This window comes from Marmota flaviventris, chromosome 10, assembly GCF_047511675.1.
Source record: "Marmota flaviventris isolate mMarFla1 chromosome 10, mMarFla1.hap1, whole genome shotgun sequence".
In the NCBI taxonomy this organism is placed as follows: domain Eukaryota; kingdom Metazoa; phylum Chordata; class Mammalia; order Rodentia; family Sciuridae; genus Marmota; species Marmota flaviventris.
This window is the reverse complement of record NC_092507.1, coordinates 120,347,726-120,364,343: the sequence shown is the minus strand read 5'-3', so window position 1 is coordinate 120,364,343 and position 16,618 is coordinate 120,347,726. Positions and strand designations below refer to the sequence as shown.

The 16,618-nt window shown below is 50.7% G+C and overlaps 2 protein-coding genes and 1 long non-coding RNA gene across 5 annotated transcripts; 1 reads left to right on the top strand and 2 right to left on the bottom strand.

Annotated features, from left to right (window-relative positions):
- Nucleotides 1-1,596: 1,596 nt before the first annotated feature.
- Nucleotides 1,597-14,087, bottom strand: S100a13 (S100 calcium binding protein A13). Of its 3 annotated transcripts, none has more exons than XM_027921002.3 (3): nt 13,768-14,087; nt 9,041-9,234; nt 1,597-1,830 (listed from the first exon to the last, which is right to left on the bottom strand). In XM_027921002.3, exons 2-3 carry the CDS (start codon nt 9,191-9,193, stop codon nt 1,687-1,689), a joined length of 297 nt encoding a protein of 98 aa, XP_027776803.1. In that variant the 5' UTR covers nt 9,194-9,234; nt 13,768-14,087; the 3' UTR covers nt 1,597-1,686. The 3 variants fall into 3 exon arrangements, with proteins under 3 accessions (XP_027776803.1, XP_027776804.1, XP_027776805.1); XM_027921003.3 differs by lacking the exon at nt 13,768-14,087 and adding an exon at nt 10,549-10,659; XM_027921004.3 differs by lacking the exon at nt 13,768-14,087 and adding an exon at nt 9,644-10,361.
- Nucleotides 11,371-15,443, top strand: S100a1 (S100 calcium binding protein A1). Its single transcript, XM_027921000.3, has 3 exons — nt 11,371-11,504; nt 13,441-13,594; nt 15,110-15,443. The coding sequence occupies exons 2-3, from the start codon at nt 13,454-13,456 to the stop codon at nt 15,251-15,253; spliced, it is 285 nt and encodes a 94-aa protein (XP_027776801.3). The 5' UTR covers nt 11,371-11,504; nt 13,441-13,453; the 3' UTR covers nt 15,254-15,443.
- Nucleotides 15,382-16,604, bottom strand: LOC139707306 (uncharacterized). Its single transcript, XR_011708966.1, has 3 exons — nt 16,499-16,604; nt 15,578-15,625; nt 15,382-15,470 (listed from the first exon to the last, which is right to left on the bottom strand). It is a non-coding gene; the product is annotated as an uncharacterized lncRNA (long non-coding RNA).
- Between the last annotated feature and the right edge of the window lie 14 nt (nt 16,605-16,618).

Genomic DNA, 16,618 nt, shown 5'->3' with positions numbered 1-16,618 from the left:
GATTTAACCTCTCTAAAAATCCATCACCTTTTTTGGGGTACTGGGACCCTTTACTACTGAGGTAGAGTCCCAGTCCTTTCTCTTTTTTTTTTTTTTTTTTTTTGAGAGAGAGAGAATTTTTAATATATATATATATTTATTTATTTATTTGTTAGTTTTCAGTGGACACATCTTTATTTTATTTTTATGTGGTGCTGAGGATCGAACCCAGCACCCCATGCATGCCAGGCAAGCGCACTACCGCTTGAGCCACATCCCCAGCCTCCTTTTTTTCTTTTTGTGGTTTTTTTTGGAGACAGGATCTCACTAAGTTGCTGAGGCTGGCCTCCAACTTGGGATCCTCCTGCCTCAGTCTCTCGAGTCTCTGGACCCAAGCTCATATCCTCATCTTGAATATAAGACTTAAAAATACTACGTACCACGTGGGGTGTAGTAGTACACACTTAAAGTCCCAGCTATTCAGAAGGCTGAAGTAGAAAGATCACAGGTTTGAAGCCAGCCTAGGCAACTTAGTGAGACCATGTCTCTCTCAATCCCTAGTACTGCGAAAGGGAGGGAGGGAGGGAGGGAGGAAGGAAGGAAGGAAGGAAGGAAGGAAGGAAGGAAGGAAGTTAGTTGTGAAAATTAGCTGGACATGGTGACTCCCTCCTGTGATCCCAGCAGCTCGGGAGGCTGAGGCAGGAGGATGGTGAGTTCAAAGCCAGCCTCAGCACCTTAGTGATGCCCTAAGCAACTCAGTGAGACCCTGTCTCTAAATAAAAATACAAAAAAGGGCTGGGATGTGGCTCAGTGGTTGAGTGCCCCTGGGTTCACTCCCCAGTACCAAAAAAAAAAGTTGTGAAAATTAACTAAAATACTATAGGTAACATGTTCAGCCTCTGCCTGACATATCGTAAGCCAGTGACACCTGCTCGCTGCTGTCATTATCATCCTGGGACAAACTCTAGGGATAGGATAGGGAAAACTGGGGTTATAACTATGCAACTGAGCCCCAGGAGACACCTGGTAGGATAGAAACCAGATCTCTGCATCTTTCACATATTTATTCATCAACCACTTATCTACTTACCTATTTTTTTTACTTCTTAGGTTTTTATTTTTATTTTGGACTGGGGATTGAATTCAGATGTGCTGTACCCCTGAGCTACATCCCCAGTCCCTCTTATTTTCTCTTTTGAGACAGGGCCTCACCAGGCTGGCCTTGAACCTGCAATCCTCCTGCCTTAGCCTCCCAAATCCAAGTGCACCACAATGCCCAATCTAGCCATTTATTCACTGAGCCCCTAATCAGTACAAGACCTCATGTTAGACGCTGTGGAATATCTGAAGATGAATTCACGGTCCCTTTATTCAAGGAGCTCATAATTTTCAGACTTGCTCAGGGCAGTTTTCCCACCCCACTTACCTCAAGAGAGGAAATCAGTACAGGATGTGAATAAGAAACGTGTGCCAGGGGCTGGGGCTGGGGCTCAGTGGCAGAGCTTGCCTAGCATGTGTGAGGCACTGGGTTCGAACCTCAGCACCACATATAAATAAATAAAAAATAAAGGTCCATCAACAACTAGAAAATATTTTGAAAAAAGAAAGAAACCTGTGTGTTTCGAGGGAGAAGGTTTATTTGGGGAGTGAGGGGTTCTCCTGGCCCTGCCAGGCCTACTCTCCCCACCGCCATCCCGGCCAGCAGCTCTACTTCTTCCGGATCTCCTGCGCCTTCTCCTTCCTGATTTCCTTGGCCAACTCCCCAATCAGTCTCCAGTACTCATTGAACTTGAGCTCCGAGTCCTGATTCACATCCAAGCTCTTCATCTTCTCATCTAGGGAGCCCACATCCTAAAAGGGAAGGGCAGGTTAGATGGGGGGATCTTGAGACAGGAAGAGGGGAGACTTTCTAGCTTACCGTCCTCTGACAGCCCTCCCCTCAGAGAGCACCAACCCCGCCCCGTACCTCAAGGAAAAGTCTGCAGGCCTGGACTGGGCTGCCCTGGGGTCCCAACTTCAAGGACACCAGCAGAGGTGGAAGGGCCTGCTCTGAGTGTTTGCTCTGACATAAATACTCCCATCACGGCATAGCATACACTACAAATACGATGTCACTGAACACAGAGCTGGAGAGAGACGCACACAATCTGCTCTCACCGGCAGGCAGAGCTGGCGCTAGCACACCACTGCACCAGTCCAGATGGACCCAATAATACTCAGGGAGCCTTTGTAGGGACAGATCCAACCTGACTCCCCAGAGGCCTTCTCAGCCACCCTCCTCCCTCACAGTAGTAGCTGCTCATTTGCATCACCCTTCTGTGTTCTCCTGTATCCAGCTGGGCCAGTACCCGGTAGATCAGGGAATGGCAAAGACACAGGGCATCTTGTTTTCCAGGGGCCCTTGATAAAGTCTCTCAGGACGGGCCTGTGAAACCCAGGGATACTGTAAGCCAGACTTTCGTGATAAAAGGATTTGTTACCAGACAATCACAATGGAAAACTTGATTGTAGGGCTGGGGACATAGCTCAGTGGTAGAGGGCCTGCCTCAAATGCACAAGGCCCTGGGTTCAATCTCAGCACCACAAAAAAAAAAAGAAAGAAAGAAAACTTGATTGTTGAGTAAAGGGTCAACATTAAACCAAAGAAGGTGCCTCTGTTGACCTTGATTCTTAACATTTAAATCAACATTTGAACGAAGGCAGAGAAGATCTGCCAAATCTCTTAAGCAAATTTATAGGAGAGCTACTCAAGTCCTCCCCCTCCCCCTCCCCCTCCCATTTTTGTGGTACTGGGAATTGAAGCCACAGGTGCTCTACCACTGAGCTGTGTCTCAGCCCTTTTTATTTTTTTAATCTTTACTTTTATTTTATTTTATTTTTGGAACCAGGGGCACTTAACGACTGATCCACAACACTTTTTTAACTGTTTTTGGTACCAGGGATTGAACTCAACCACTGAGCCACATCCCTAGCCCAATTTTGTATTTTATTTAGAGACAGGGTCTCACTGAGTTGCTTTGCTGAGGCTGGCTGTGAACTCACCATCCTTCTGTCTCAGCATCCTGAGCCACTGGGATTACAGGCGTGTGCCACCACACCCAGTCTATCATTTCTTTAATGGGAAAATATCCTATATGTACTGTTACATTTTTTTAAAAAGCTATTTGTAGAACAATATATAAAAGATGTATTTATTCAAGTAGGATGCAGTGGCGCACACCTGTAATCCCAGCAGCTCAGGAGGCTGAGATAGGAGGATCGCAAGTTCAAAGCCAGCCTCAGCAACAGTGAGGCGCTAAGCGACTCAGTGAGACCCTGTCTCTAAATAAAATACAAAGTAGGGCCAGGGACAGGGCTCAGTGGCTGAGTGGCTCTGAGTTCAACCCCTAGTACCAAAAAAAAAAAAAAAATGTATTCATTCACTCACTGGAAATTTTTTTCATTTTTAATTTTTTTTTTCAATTATATTCACCCATTCTTGTGGACTGAATTTTAGTGTTTTTTTTTTTTTTTTTTTTTTGTACTGGGAAGGGAGCCCAGTCGTTCTTTATCAGTGAGCATCCCCAGCCCCTGCTTTTGGGGAGGGTGCTGGGGATTGAACCCAGGACCTCATGCATACTAGGCAAGCACTCTACTGCTGAGCTATACCCGCAGCCCCCTAGTCCTTTTTTGGTTGGGTTTTTGTTTGTTTGTTTCTTATTTTTTTTATTTTTTAGAACCCAGGCCTTTGCACATACGAGAGAAGCACTTTGCCACTGAGCTACATCCCAGTCCCTCATGGACTGAATTTTGTGTCCTTGCAAAGCCCATGTTGAGATCTCTCTGTCAGTCAGCTTTTCATTGGGTGTTTACCTGACTCAAACGACTTGGGGTGGGGACCAGTTATTTGGGCTCCTGGTTTCAGAGCTTTCAGTCCATAGTCAGCTGGTGCCACTGCTTCAGGCCACAGGTCAAGTGCAACGTTGTGGCGCAAGGCCCAGAGGTATTAAAGCTGTCAGCTCACGGCAGCCAGAAAGTGGGGTGGGAGGCAAGAGAGAGATGCACCCTCCCGGGCCCGCCCCAGGGACCTACTTCCTCCAACCAGGTCCCACCTCCCAGGAGTCCATCCTGTCTTCAATAGGTTAACTGAATGACGGGTCAGAGCCTTCATGATCCAGTCACTTCCCAAAAGCCCCCACCGTGAATACATGAGACTTTGGGGGGCCATTTCCGATCCAATCCATAACAAAATCCCAAACCCCAATGTGACGGTATTAGGTGTAGCCTTGGGTCATGAAGGTGGATCCCTCATGATTTAGATTAGTGCCCTTGCTTAAAGAGACCCCAGAGTGGGCATGGTGGTACAGGCCCCTAATCCCAGTGACTCCAGAGCCTAAGGCAGGAGGATCGCTAGTTACAGGTCAGCCTCAGCAATTTAGCAAGACCCTGTCTCAAAAATGAAAAGGACTGGGGATGTAGCTCAGTGGTTATGTGCCCCTGTGCTAAATCCCCAGTACCAAAAAATAAAAACAACAACAAGACCCCAGAGAGCTCTTTAGCTTTTTGCCCAGGTAAGGGCAAAACTGGAAGATGTCAACCCATAAGAAGCCCTCACCTGAACCCAACTACTCTGGCGCCCTGATTTGGGCTTCCAGCCTCCACAACTAGGAGAAATGAATTTTGTTGTTTGTCAACCACTCAGATTATAGTACTCTGTTAGAGTAGCCAAAACTCACTAAGACTGTCAGTTAATATTTTTATACCTTTATTTTATTTACTTATTCTTATGTTATGCTGAGGATCAAACCCAGTGCCTCACATGTGCCAGGCAACTGCTCTACCACTGAGCTACAGGCCCAGCCCCGTCACTTAATATTTTATTGAGCACCCAATAGAGAAGTCAGATACTGTTTAACTGCTGAGATTAAATGGTAAGCAAATGCCTTTCCTTCTTGAGCCTTTCACACTTAAAAACATGTAAGTGTATCGTGGAGGTCAGATTGGTTGTGTTCTGCAGGGTAAAGGAGGTGACTTTTGTGTTCAGTGGTGAAGGGAGACTGTGCTGAGGATTTGCCAGCTAAGCAGGAACCTGAATTAAATGAGGAATAAGCCTAGCAAGTACCTGGGAGACGAGCACTGTGAACAGGAGAGGAAAAGTGGAGACGGTAAGTATGAGTCATTCTCATTGCTTTTGAGGAGTTCTGTGATAGAGTACAGAAGAAATATACGGCATAACTAAAAGCAGCTACAAGGTCAAGGGAGGTGTTCTTTATTATTATAATTTTCTTTCTTTTCCCAAGATGGAAGACATTACAGCATATCTGTAAAGAGACTGTGGCGGTACACATCTGTAATCCCAGGTACTCGGGAGGCTAACACAGGGCATCACAAGTTGGAGGCCAGCCTGGGCAACTTAGTGAGACTCTACTGCAAAATAAATGTTAAAAAGGGATGACGGGGGGGGGGCTGGGGTTGTGGCTCAGCGGTGGAGCACTCGCCTACCGTGGGCGAGGCCCTAGGTTCGATCCTCAGCACCACATAGAAATAAATTAATTAATTAAAGATATGGTATCCAACTACAACTAAAAAATAAATATTTAAAAAATAAAAAGGGCTGGGAAGGGCTGGGGCTGAGGCTCAGTGGTAGAGGGCTTGCCTAGCACGTGTGAGGCACTGGGTTTGATCCTCAGTACCACATAAAAATAAATACATAAGATAAAGGTATTATGTCCAACTACAACCAAAAACAAAAAAATTTTGTTTTTTTTAAAGAGGGGCTGGGAAGCCAGGCGTGGTGGTGCAGGCCTGTAATCCCAGCACTCAGGAGGCTGAGGCAGGAGGACTGCAAGTTCAAAGTCAGCCTCAGCAATTTATTGAGGCCCTAAGCAATTTAGCCAGACTTTGTCTCAAAATAAAAAAAATTAAAAGGGGCTGGGGGATGTGACCCAGTGGTTGAGTGCCCCTGGGTTCAATCCCTAGTACAAAAAAAAAAAAAAAAAAAAAAAGCATGCATGCACTGTTCAATCCCCAGAACTAAAAAAAAAAAAAAAATTAAACAAGCAACAAAACCCCTGATACAAAAGACCTAGTAGAGAAGGAAATTTTAATGATGCAAGAAAGAGAAGGGATCACTGCAAGAATTGCAAAAGGAAAGTCTTTAAAGTAGGTGAAAGGGGATAGGATCCAGAGCACCAGTTAAGAGCTAAAACTGATCATTTATGTGACCAGGAAGGAAGCAGATTGTGTGCCGATTGAGCAGTAGATTTGGGGATGAGGGTAGCACATAGAAGTTTCCTGATGACTTATTTTCTTAGTGAGGGAATTTCTCAGTGAGAGGGAGAATGTGGAAAGAGGCACTGGAGTTTGAGAAGGGAGGGAAAGTTATGAAACCATCATCTGAAAGAGCTGATACACAATCATTCAGGGAAACACAGCAGAGTCGCCAGCATTGCTAAGGGTCCCTCAGAGTCTGTGGTTACTGAGTTAAAGTAAGACAAGTCAACGAGGCCGTGCATTTTCCTCCAGCCAGATTCAGCTATCCAAGTGTAGGCAGGGATGGTGATTTAACCAGCAAGTTAATGTAGGGGAAATGTTGGATTTCATCAGGGTTGGGATTCTGCCAGACAACTGGGACAGAGAGAGAATCAAATGGATTGAGGGTATGATCCTAATAACGTCTTGAACATGAGCTAAGGAAGACGAGAAATGAAGAGATGAGAGATGATGATAGAAAATGAAAAAGTGGAAGGTCAAGAGACTGAAGGTCCTGCCGGTCATGGTGGCACAAGCTTGTAAGCTCAGGAGGCTGAGACAGGAGGATCAAGGGCTCAAAGCCAGCCTCCACCACTTAGCAAGGCCCTAAGCAACTCAGTGAGAGACTCTGTCTCTAAATAAAATATTAAAAAAAAAAAAAAAAAAAGCTGGGAATGTGGCTCCGTGGTTAAGTGTCCCTGGGTTCAGTCCCAGGTACCAATCATCATCATCATCATCATCATCATCATCATCATCATCATCATCACAACAACAACAACAGATGCAGTGCTGAGAAGAATAACAGTGAGCCAAAGCTGAAAAGATATAAGCAGTACAGTAAGGAGGGCAGAAGGCAGGCACGGTGTGCAGATCTGTAATCCCAGCTATTCAGAAGGCTGAGGCAGGAGGATCACAAGTTCAAGGCCAGCCTGGGCAATTTAGTAACATCCTGTCTCAAAGTAAAAAATAAAGGGCTGGGGATGTGGCTCAAGCGGTAGCGCGTTCACCTGGCATGCGTGCGGCCCGGGTTCAATCCTCAACACCACATACAAACAAAGATGTTATGTCCGCCAAAAACTAAAAAATAAATATTAAAAAAAAAAAAAAGTAAAAAATAAAAAGGGTCACTGGAGCCGGGTGCGGTGGCACACGCCTATAATCCCAGCAGCTCAGGGGGCTGAGACAGGAGGATCATGAGTTCAAAACCATCTTCAGCAATGGCGAGGCGCTAAGCAACTCAGTGAGACCCTGTCTCTAAATAAAATACAGAACAGGGCTGGAGACGTGGCCCAGTAACTGAGTGCCCCTGAGTTCAATCCCTGGCACCCCCTCCCAAAGAAAAGGGCCCCTGGGCTCAATCCTCATTACCATGAGAAGAAACAAAGAAGGAAGAGGGAGGCAGCTCAGCTTCCAAGGAGCTGGGGGTCTACAGAAGAAGGAACTAAGGTCCAGAAAAACAGATGAAAAGCAAAGAGGCCACTTCTTGCTTTCCCAGGCCCAGAGGACGTCAGAGGGAAAATCAGTTACTGCTCAACCAGACTCTGGGAATGCTACACCTTCATCAGAGAATCTGACATTTCCAATAAAAAGGCGAAAGGAAAAGTCTGAGAAGTGAGAGGATACAGGGGATTTTGCAGATGAGAGACTTAAGTTTCAGAGGATGGCTTTGTTTTTTAAAAATCCATACTCATACACTGCTAAGTACCTGTGAATTTTCAGAAAGGAGGAAAAAGAAACTGTTAGCCTGGAATGATGGGCAAACCCAGAGTGGATGAAATTTAAATCCCAACTCATTCCTTCCAGTAGACGAGAAGAATGGCCCTGTCAGGCGCTCTATTGAGGGGATCCCAGAGATGGTGGGAAATAGTCACAAATGTTCCTTATGGACCTCCTACACTGAGAGTCTAGGACTCCATGGATTTGGCTGTTTTCTTTTGTGCATGTGTGTGTGTGTGTGTGTGAGACAGACAGAGAGAGAGAGAGAGAGAGAGAGAAAGTTAATTACTGGGGGTTAAATCCAGGGTACTCTACCATGGAGCTACACCCCCAGACATTTTTTAAATTTTATTTTGAGACAGGATCTCACTAAGTTGCTGAGGCTGCCCTCAAACTTGAGATCCTCCTGATTCAGCCTCCCAAGTTGCTGAGATGACAGGCATGTGCCACCATGCCCAATTTTGTTTTTGCTTTTAATAATACCATTCCCACTGCTGGGCCTCAGTTTCCATATATGTGAAGTGAGGAGCCTGAACCATGTTTTTATGTTTTCTCTTGGCCTCCTTCAAGCTCTGAGGGTCTGTGAATGTCCTGGAAGCCATCTCTGGGGCCAGTCCTATACTAGGGAAATGAGACCAGAGAGGCCCACACAGACACAAGAACCCAACAGCATCTTTTAATGAGAGTACAGAACCCAGTTGCACAAACACAGTATCTTTGCTTACCTAGTCTCTCTCTCTCTCTCTCTCTCTCTCTCACACACACACACACACACAGAGGACAGAAAACCCAGAACCATGTACACATGCAGTCACTTACATCCTTTTATTTTATTTTGTTTGTTTGTTTGTTTGTTTTTGAGGTCCTGGGGATTGATCCCGTGACCACTGACCTACACCCTCAACTCTTGTTATTTTTTGAGACAAAGTCTCACTGAGTTGCCTGGGTTGGCCTCCAGTTGGAATCCGCCCCCTCACTGAGACCTGGTGTGCACCCCCCTGCCTGGCCTCCCACCCCTCCTGTGGCTCACTGTCTACTCAGCAGTCTCCCCTCACACACTCAGGGTCCCACCAACGCTGCCTCACAGAATCCCAGCCCAGAGACCTCCACCCACCTTGAGCAGGTGAGGCAACTGCTGCGTGGCTAGTTCCTTAAACTCATTGACGCTGAGGCTGCCCTTCCGGCCTTCCCGCCCTGCAAAGGTGAAGAAAGTGGTGACCACTGTCTCGATGGCCGCCTCCAGCTCAGTCAGTGGCTCGTCCGCCATGAGGCCCCTGGGGTTGGAGCTGATGTGCTCACACAGCTGACCTGCAGGACGTGGGGGAACAGAGGGGGAGGAGTTAGGCAGTCTGGGATCCAAGGATGGCCAGTGTCCCTGCTCTGGTGCCCTCCGGAGTGTCATTATAAGAGGGAGGGTTCAGAGGTTGAGCTTGGGGTAGGGGACCAGGCAACAGTATCTCAATTTAAGTTTAGTCCCAGAAAACTTTCTTCTGAGGGTCACGATCTGAGGGTCCTTTATTTTGGGGTGGGGCACGGGGGAGGGAACCCAGTGGTGCTCTATTACTGAGCTACATCCCCCAGCCCTTGTTATTATTATTATTATTATTATTTTATTTTGAGGCAGGGCAGGGTCTCAGTAAATTGTCCAGGCTGGCCTCTAACTTGTCTTCTTGTTAGGCCCCCCTGAAGCTGGGTTTGCAGTTGTGGGCTACCACACCTGGTTTCTGAAGGTCCTTTTTAAGAAGCCGTCTATGTGGGTTCAGGTGCCAGTAATCCCAGCAGCTGGGGAGACTGAGGCAGGAGGATGATGGCAAGCCTGCCTCAGCAATTTATCGAGGCTGTCAGCAACCTAGCGAGACACTGGCTCGAAATTAAAAATAAAAAGGTCTGGGGGTACGGCTCAGTGGTGAAGCCCCCTGGGTTTCATCCCAAGTACAAAAAAAAAAAGAGATAAGAGAGGTGATCCATCAAGTATGGTGATCCCTCTATCGGGGAGAGATTTTTCAGTTTGCGGTTCCTTCTTCAAAGTCCTCGGAGTCTGGTGGCCCTCTGATGGGGTTTCTCTTATGGCCCTATCTTGTCTCTCCCAGTGGTAAAGGGTCAGGAGGTTGTTTGTCTCCAGTTTGTTTACAGTGGGACCTGCAGTCCGCCCACACGCTGGTCACTCCTTCCAGCAGAGAAGCTTAGGGTTGGCACAAGCCCAGCTGAGGTCAGGGCTGGCTCAGTCTGGACAGATCCCCTCCCCTCCCTCTCCTTGGGGGCAGCTGGACCGAGTGCTGGGACAAGAACCCCTCATGCCCTTCCAACCCTGTCTCCAGATGACAGGGTCCTGGCGCGGAGGTCCTCTGATTCTCCGAGCCCACAGGGGCACCGTCCGGGCACTCAAGTCCCCTGGGGGCACGACAGAAAGCTGGAGGAAAGGGACAAGCCCACGCATCCCTCTCCTTTCCGTCCACCCCCCCCACACACGCACAAGCACAGGCTCCTGCGGGGACTGCTGCCTGCTCTCCCCAAGCCACTTCCTGAATCCCTGTCCCAGCGGCTGGGGGTGGGGGGACCGGGAGCCAATGGAGAAAAACGGATCCCCAGACAGCCCCTGGGTGGGGACGGGGTGCGACTCACCAGGGTAGGAGATGGGGTGCTGCCGCGGAGATGCGAGGCCGAGGTTTATAAGGCCTGCGGGGAGGAGGGCGCCACGCCCAGCCCGAGGTGTCCAGTTTCCTAGCTGATTCTCCAGAGGGGGGACCGCCCAGTCACACCTCCCGCGCTGGCCTTGGGGCTGGGAAGCCTGGCCGCCCGACCACTCCCGCAGGTTCCCCAGCTTGGGGGGGGGGGGCGTCCTGGACAGATCCCATTAAGCAGGGGTCCCAGAGTCCATCACTTCCTTTATGGGGGGCTGCTGCCCTACCACACCCCCAACAGCTAACCGGGAGGGGGGCAGGGATGACAACCACTAATTGAAAATCCAACTGGAGCTCAGCACTGAGAGGCCAATCTACAAAACCCCAGAGACCCTGCAAGGGTCACTGCAGCCCACACTCCTTCCAAGGACTGCAAGCTCCGGCACCACCATGGGGGACCCAGGCCAAGGCGGCATAGCAGAATCCCAGATTGAGAGATCTCAGCGGTCCCAAGACTAAGTCACTCACTGAGCGAGACCCCGTGGCCAGCCCCAGGCTAAGACTCCCTCTGCAAACCCTCCCCTTCCCTGTCAGTGTCACAGCCAGCTCCAGGGGCTGTGCAGTGGAGCTGGGGGTGAGACTCTGTGTCCCCCCCAGGACCCACCTCCCCCTCCCTTCTCCCTGCACTTCCCCGCTGGTACCCAGCAGGGGGTGGGAGGGCAGGCAACCAAGGCCAGGGAGGAGACACAGGGCAGCCTGTTCCAGCCCAGGAGACAGAGGGCGCCTCTGTCCTCTCCTGGCCCCTTGCCCCACTGGGTGTCTGTGAAGGGGTGGAGCCGCTGGGGGGGCAGCGGGGGAAGGACTGCTAAAGACAGGTCTCTCACACAGCCCGGGAGCCACACTTGCAGCCTCGGCCATTTGTGCAGAACCCGCTCCCATCTCAGGCCCAGGCCAACTGTGAGTATCCCGCCCAACCTGGCCTAGGTCCTTGGCCTGGCCAGCTTGGGGGAAAGGGGACTTCAGAGGGGGTCCCAAGAGCGGGGGAGGGGTGACGATGGCATTCTGCATCGTGGTGCACTTAGGGCCTGGGAGGAATTAGGGTAGGGGCAGCTCAGAATCTGGGGGAGACGGTTTGGAAGGTGGTAAGGGGGGGTGAGTAAGGGTCAGAGTTAGAGCTGGGAGCTCAGTGAATGGGAGCCCATCACCCAGCTTCCAGGCCACCAGCCCCTCCCACACAGAGCCCACGAGTCCCCTGCCAAGTCTCCTCAGTCTCTCATTGTTGGGGAAGGGACACAGCCTTGCCTTGCCTCCCATGGAGTAACAATAACAGAAGAGAACAGCTGTTCCTACCCACTTCCAGACTCAGTCTCTGCCACCCCTGCTAGCCTTGCCAAGAGCCGGGCCCAGGGAGGTCTGGGGGCAGCAGAGCAAGGGCCGCATGATTATCAGGAAGAGAGGACCCTTGGTTCTGAGCCCTCTCCCAACTCTTCCTTCACAAGATGTCCCCTTTGTCTTCCTCTTTTCTCAGCCCAGACCCCCCTCCTCTTTCCCCAATTCCTTCCTCTGTAGTTTTCCTATTTCCCCAACCCAGGTCCTCCCAGAACTGCCCCCACATAAAATCCCAGGCTGCTGGAGAGCTAGCGGCAACCTCCAGCTGTCCCTCCTGATAGGGCTGGTAACTGAGCCACCAGCATCCCTCCCTCGAGCACCCCTTATCCTCTCTATCAGCCCCGTCTTGGGTTCCGTCACCCCCACGTCTCTGTGACAATTGCTTCTCATGTCCAGAGTTCAGGTGACACTCACAAGGGCCTTATTGAAGAGCTGGGATGTCATCTGATCAGAGCCCATTGTCCACTCCCCCAGTCCTGGGGAAGGATGGGGATACCTGATCCCAGACACCTGAGCTGCCCCTTGGGGCTGCGGAGGGCCTGACTGTCCCAGGGCCAAAGGACAGAGGCTCCCCAGCTTGGCAGTCTCCTCTCCTCAACAGACCCCTCCATTCTTCTCCTGTTCCCGCCCAGCCCCTTGAACTCAAAAGACTTCATGCGCTCAGTTTTTATCTCCCCAACACATACCAGCCCCATTCCCTGTTCCCACTGTACCCACATCAACCAGGCAACCAGGGACCAAGGTCTACAGATTCCCTCCCCCTCTCCAGGGCTCAGACATTCTTTTCTCCCTTCCTGCCACCCACCTGATGGAGGCCATAATTTTGCAGAGAGGAATTAAACTGAAGGCACTGGGAGGCACACCCCAGAGAGGTCAAAATGACAAGTTGAAGAGAGGAGGGCTTGAAGGACCAAAAAAGACCCCTACAAATTGCTGGCAGGAAAATCAGAAACAGACTCCGTTCCCCCCAAAAGCTCTGGGCCACCCACTCAGGCTACCACCCTCTGTCAGGCTCACCAAGGGAGCCAGACGCAGTCCTTGCTGCAGTGGGCCCCAGAGTCAAGGCTACAGGGACGCCAGCCCACCACCCCACGGCAGAACTGGCAGAACTTGGTCGTGCTAGGCCTACAAGGTCCAGGGTAAAAATAGAGGCGGCAGAAGCCATCCTAGTCCTGTGACCACCCCAGCCTGCCCCACCCTCGTCTCTGCCCAGGCAGTCAGGAGCCACTGCGGACGCCCACGGCAGGCCTCCGGAGCCAGCCCAGTTCCGGCTGCTTGCTCTCCATGCCCAACCCTGACTCCCTTTGGCTAGGGTTCAGACTGAGGGACACAGAGGTCTGCAGTTAGTTGTGCTGGGCCTTCCCCCACGCTGTGAAATCTCAACGAAAGATAAGCTGCAGTAGGACTCCCACCTCAGGGTTATTTGGCTGTGGAACCAGGTCCAGGCCCGAGGAGGCCCCGGGCCTGGTCCCCAGCTCACCCCGGTGCTGTGTGGCTGGAATAGGCGCACTGCTGCGATGGGCTCTGAGCTGGAGTCTGCGATGGAGACCCTCATCAACGTGTTCCACGCCCACTCAGGCAAGGAGGGGGACAAGTACAAGCTGAGCAAGAAGGAACTGAAGGAGCTGCTGCAAACCGAGCTGTCTGGCTTCCTGGATGTGAGCATGGAGTGCGAGGAGAGGGTGGGTGGGCAAGAGGTGGGGGGGCACTGGGGGCGCCTCCCTGCCATTCCTCCCCGCCCCCGCAGCTCAGTCCAGCCACCCCCTCCTCTCTCATTGGGGTCTTCCAGGCTCCCCTGTGTCAAATCCAAATGCCCTGGTTTACTGCCTACCTGTGAAGCACTAGGTCTTGTGCAGTTTCCTCAATGAGGTTCACGGTCTAGAAGGGAAACCCCGAACTCCAGGAAGTACACAGAGCCTTAACGAAGGTGCCAGAAAGGGTTAGTAGGAGATTAGTGACCAGACTGAAGTAGGACGGTTCCTTGAAGAGTGGCAGTTGAGCCAGGGGCTTCCCCTGGAAGATGACTGGGGTCAATGAAGACATTTTAGGGGGTGTCTGCATGAACACAAGCATAGAAGACAATGTGGAGCACGCCCAGCAGTTCCATTTGACTGGAGAGTGTGGAGAAGCAGGCTGCAAACGTTAACAGGGGGCACACAGTGAAGAAGCCACTCAGATATGGCAGACCAGGCAGCTCTGCATTCAAATTTTGGTCCTACTACTTCCTTTTTCTTCCCCCGCGACGTATTGGGCATTGAACCCAAGGGTGCTTTATCACTGAGTTAACGCTCCCAGCCCTTTTTATTTTTTAGGACAGGGTCTCACTAAGCTGCTGAGGCTGGCCTCAAACTTGTGATCCTCCTGCCTCAGCCTCCTGAGTCACTGGGATTATGGGCGTGTGTCACTAAGACCAGCCCTGCCACCTTTTTTTTTTTTTTCTTTTTGGTACTGAGGATTGAACTCAGGGGCATTCAATCACTGAGCTACATCCCCATCCCTTTTTACTTTTTTTTAAAGAGAGAGAGAGAGAATTTTAATATTTATTTTTTGGTTTTTCAGCAGTCACATCTTTCTTTGTATGTGGTGCTGAGGATCGAACCCGGGCCGCACGCATGCCAGGCGAGCGCGCTACCACTTGAGCCACATCCCCAGCCCCCCTTTTTACTTTTTGAGTCAGGGTCTCACTAAGTTGTATAGGGGCCTTGTTAAATTGCTGAGGCTGGCCTCAAACTTGGGATCCTCAGTCTCCTGAGCTGCTGGGATGACAGGTGTGCATCACCACACCTAATGTCAGCCCTGCCGCTTTTTGTGTGACTTTGGGCACATTTATTTAACAAAAATCATCCATGTTTCTTCTTCAGAATGGAATTAATAAAAAGAGCCCCATACTGCTTGTATTAGAATTAAACTAGACAGTGCCTGGAAGGCTCCTAGTGTAGTGCTTGTCACACTGTAGACAATTAGCTTATGGTGATTGACGTTATCATTAACTCTTCCAGTTAAGGCGTTTCTTCTGAAGGCAACAGGAGCCCATGAGCCTTCTTGGGTGGTAAGCAGAAGGTCCCATGATTAGAGGCTGTCTGACCTCTTGCTCACGTCTGCCTTGCTCTCCTCGACCACCTCCTGCCCCGACTCAGTGATGCACACCTCCTCTCCCTCTTCTTCCTCCGCAGGCCCAGAAGGATGCAGATGCTGTGGACAAGGTGATGAAGGAGCTCGATGAGAATGGAGACGGGGAGGTGGACTTCCAGGAGTATGTGGTGCTGGTGGCTGCTCTCACAGTGGCCTGTAACAACTTCTTCTGGGAGAACAGTTGAGCAGACAGCCCAGTGGGCAGCGCCCTTCCCCTCCCCCTGCGGGGCCCGCCCCTTCACCTGCTTTTACCTCACCCCACTTATCCCTGTCCACATTCTCACCATTGCCCACCTCCCTCAATACACACCAAGGGCGCAAGAGTAGCAGTCCAGGCCTGCAACTAATCTTTCATTAAAGGCTCCGCTCTCAGCAGCCATCAATGTCTGTCTCCTCTGGGGTCTGGAAGTGGGTGGAGAAATGAGAGTTGATTACTCCCAACTCCCCCGATTTTGGAAAGAGTTCCCTGTGCACATCATCTTCCTACCTGAAGAACGCTCAAGACTTACAAATGTAGGGGTCCAAGGTTCCAGCTGGAAGAGACATCAGCTTCTCAACTACAAAACCAGAAGGAAAAAAGCTCCTTTCAACCTTCAACCAACCTTTACTGAGGTCCTACCACGTGCTAAACATTGTGTGGGAACTGGGGACACACCAGTGAGCAAAATAAAACTCTCCTTACCTCATCAGAATAAAGTCTAGCAAGGGTGCAGGACCATTAAACACACCCACACAAACTAAGTGCCAGGAAAAACAAAGGGTCCCAAAGTTACATGGGGCAGAAGAAAGTGCTGAAGATGTTCATTCATTCATCCCTGAAACATTTAAGCACTTTGTGTACTGAGCCTTAAGAAAAATCCCTTTACAGGTCTGCATCAAAATCCATACGGAGGGCTGGGGAGGGCTGGGGACATTGCTCTGGGGCCGTGTGCTTCCCTGGCATGCGGGAGGCTCTGAGTTACATTTTAAAATTCCACATGGATGGTAGTTTGGGAGAAAGACATGGAAGATTTACCCCAAAAGAAGGATCAGATCATGTTCAGGCCAAGTTTGGAAGGGGAAGGAGTGGAGCTGAAAACAGGGAGGGCTACGGGCGCTGGTCAGCTAGAGGAGGGCTCCCAGCACTAGCCTCCCGGGCCCTGGCTCAGGTCCATGCCACTCACAATCGGTGAGCTGTGAACTGGGAACCGGATGAGGCAGGAGCCGAAGCCAGTGAGCTGGGCTCGACGGTCCGGAAGAGACCGAGGCGAGCCCCACACACAGGCCTTTAGACACGCTTTCTTAGGGGCAAGAGAAGGGCTTCAGGGAATATGCGCGCTTTTCACCTGGACCAGAGCCCACCACCCCTCCAAGCACAGTGCAGCCTAGCCGGAAAGCGAAGCTCCCACCTGCCCCGCCCACTAGACCACACCCCCCTATGGGCGGAGCACCTTAGCCCCTCCTCCACCGCAGCGCTCCTCCGACTCCCGCGCAGGCGTAGTGCATCAGCCCCGCCCCTAGCTGCGTGCGCATCTAAACGCCTGACGTAAGTGCGCAGACGCCATTTTATC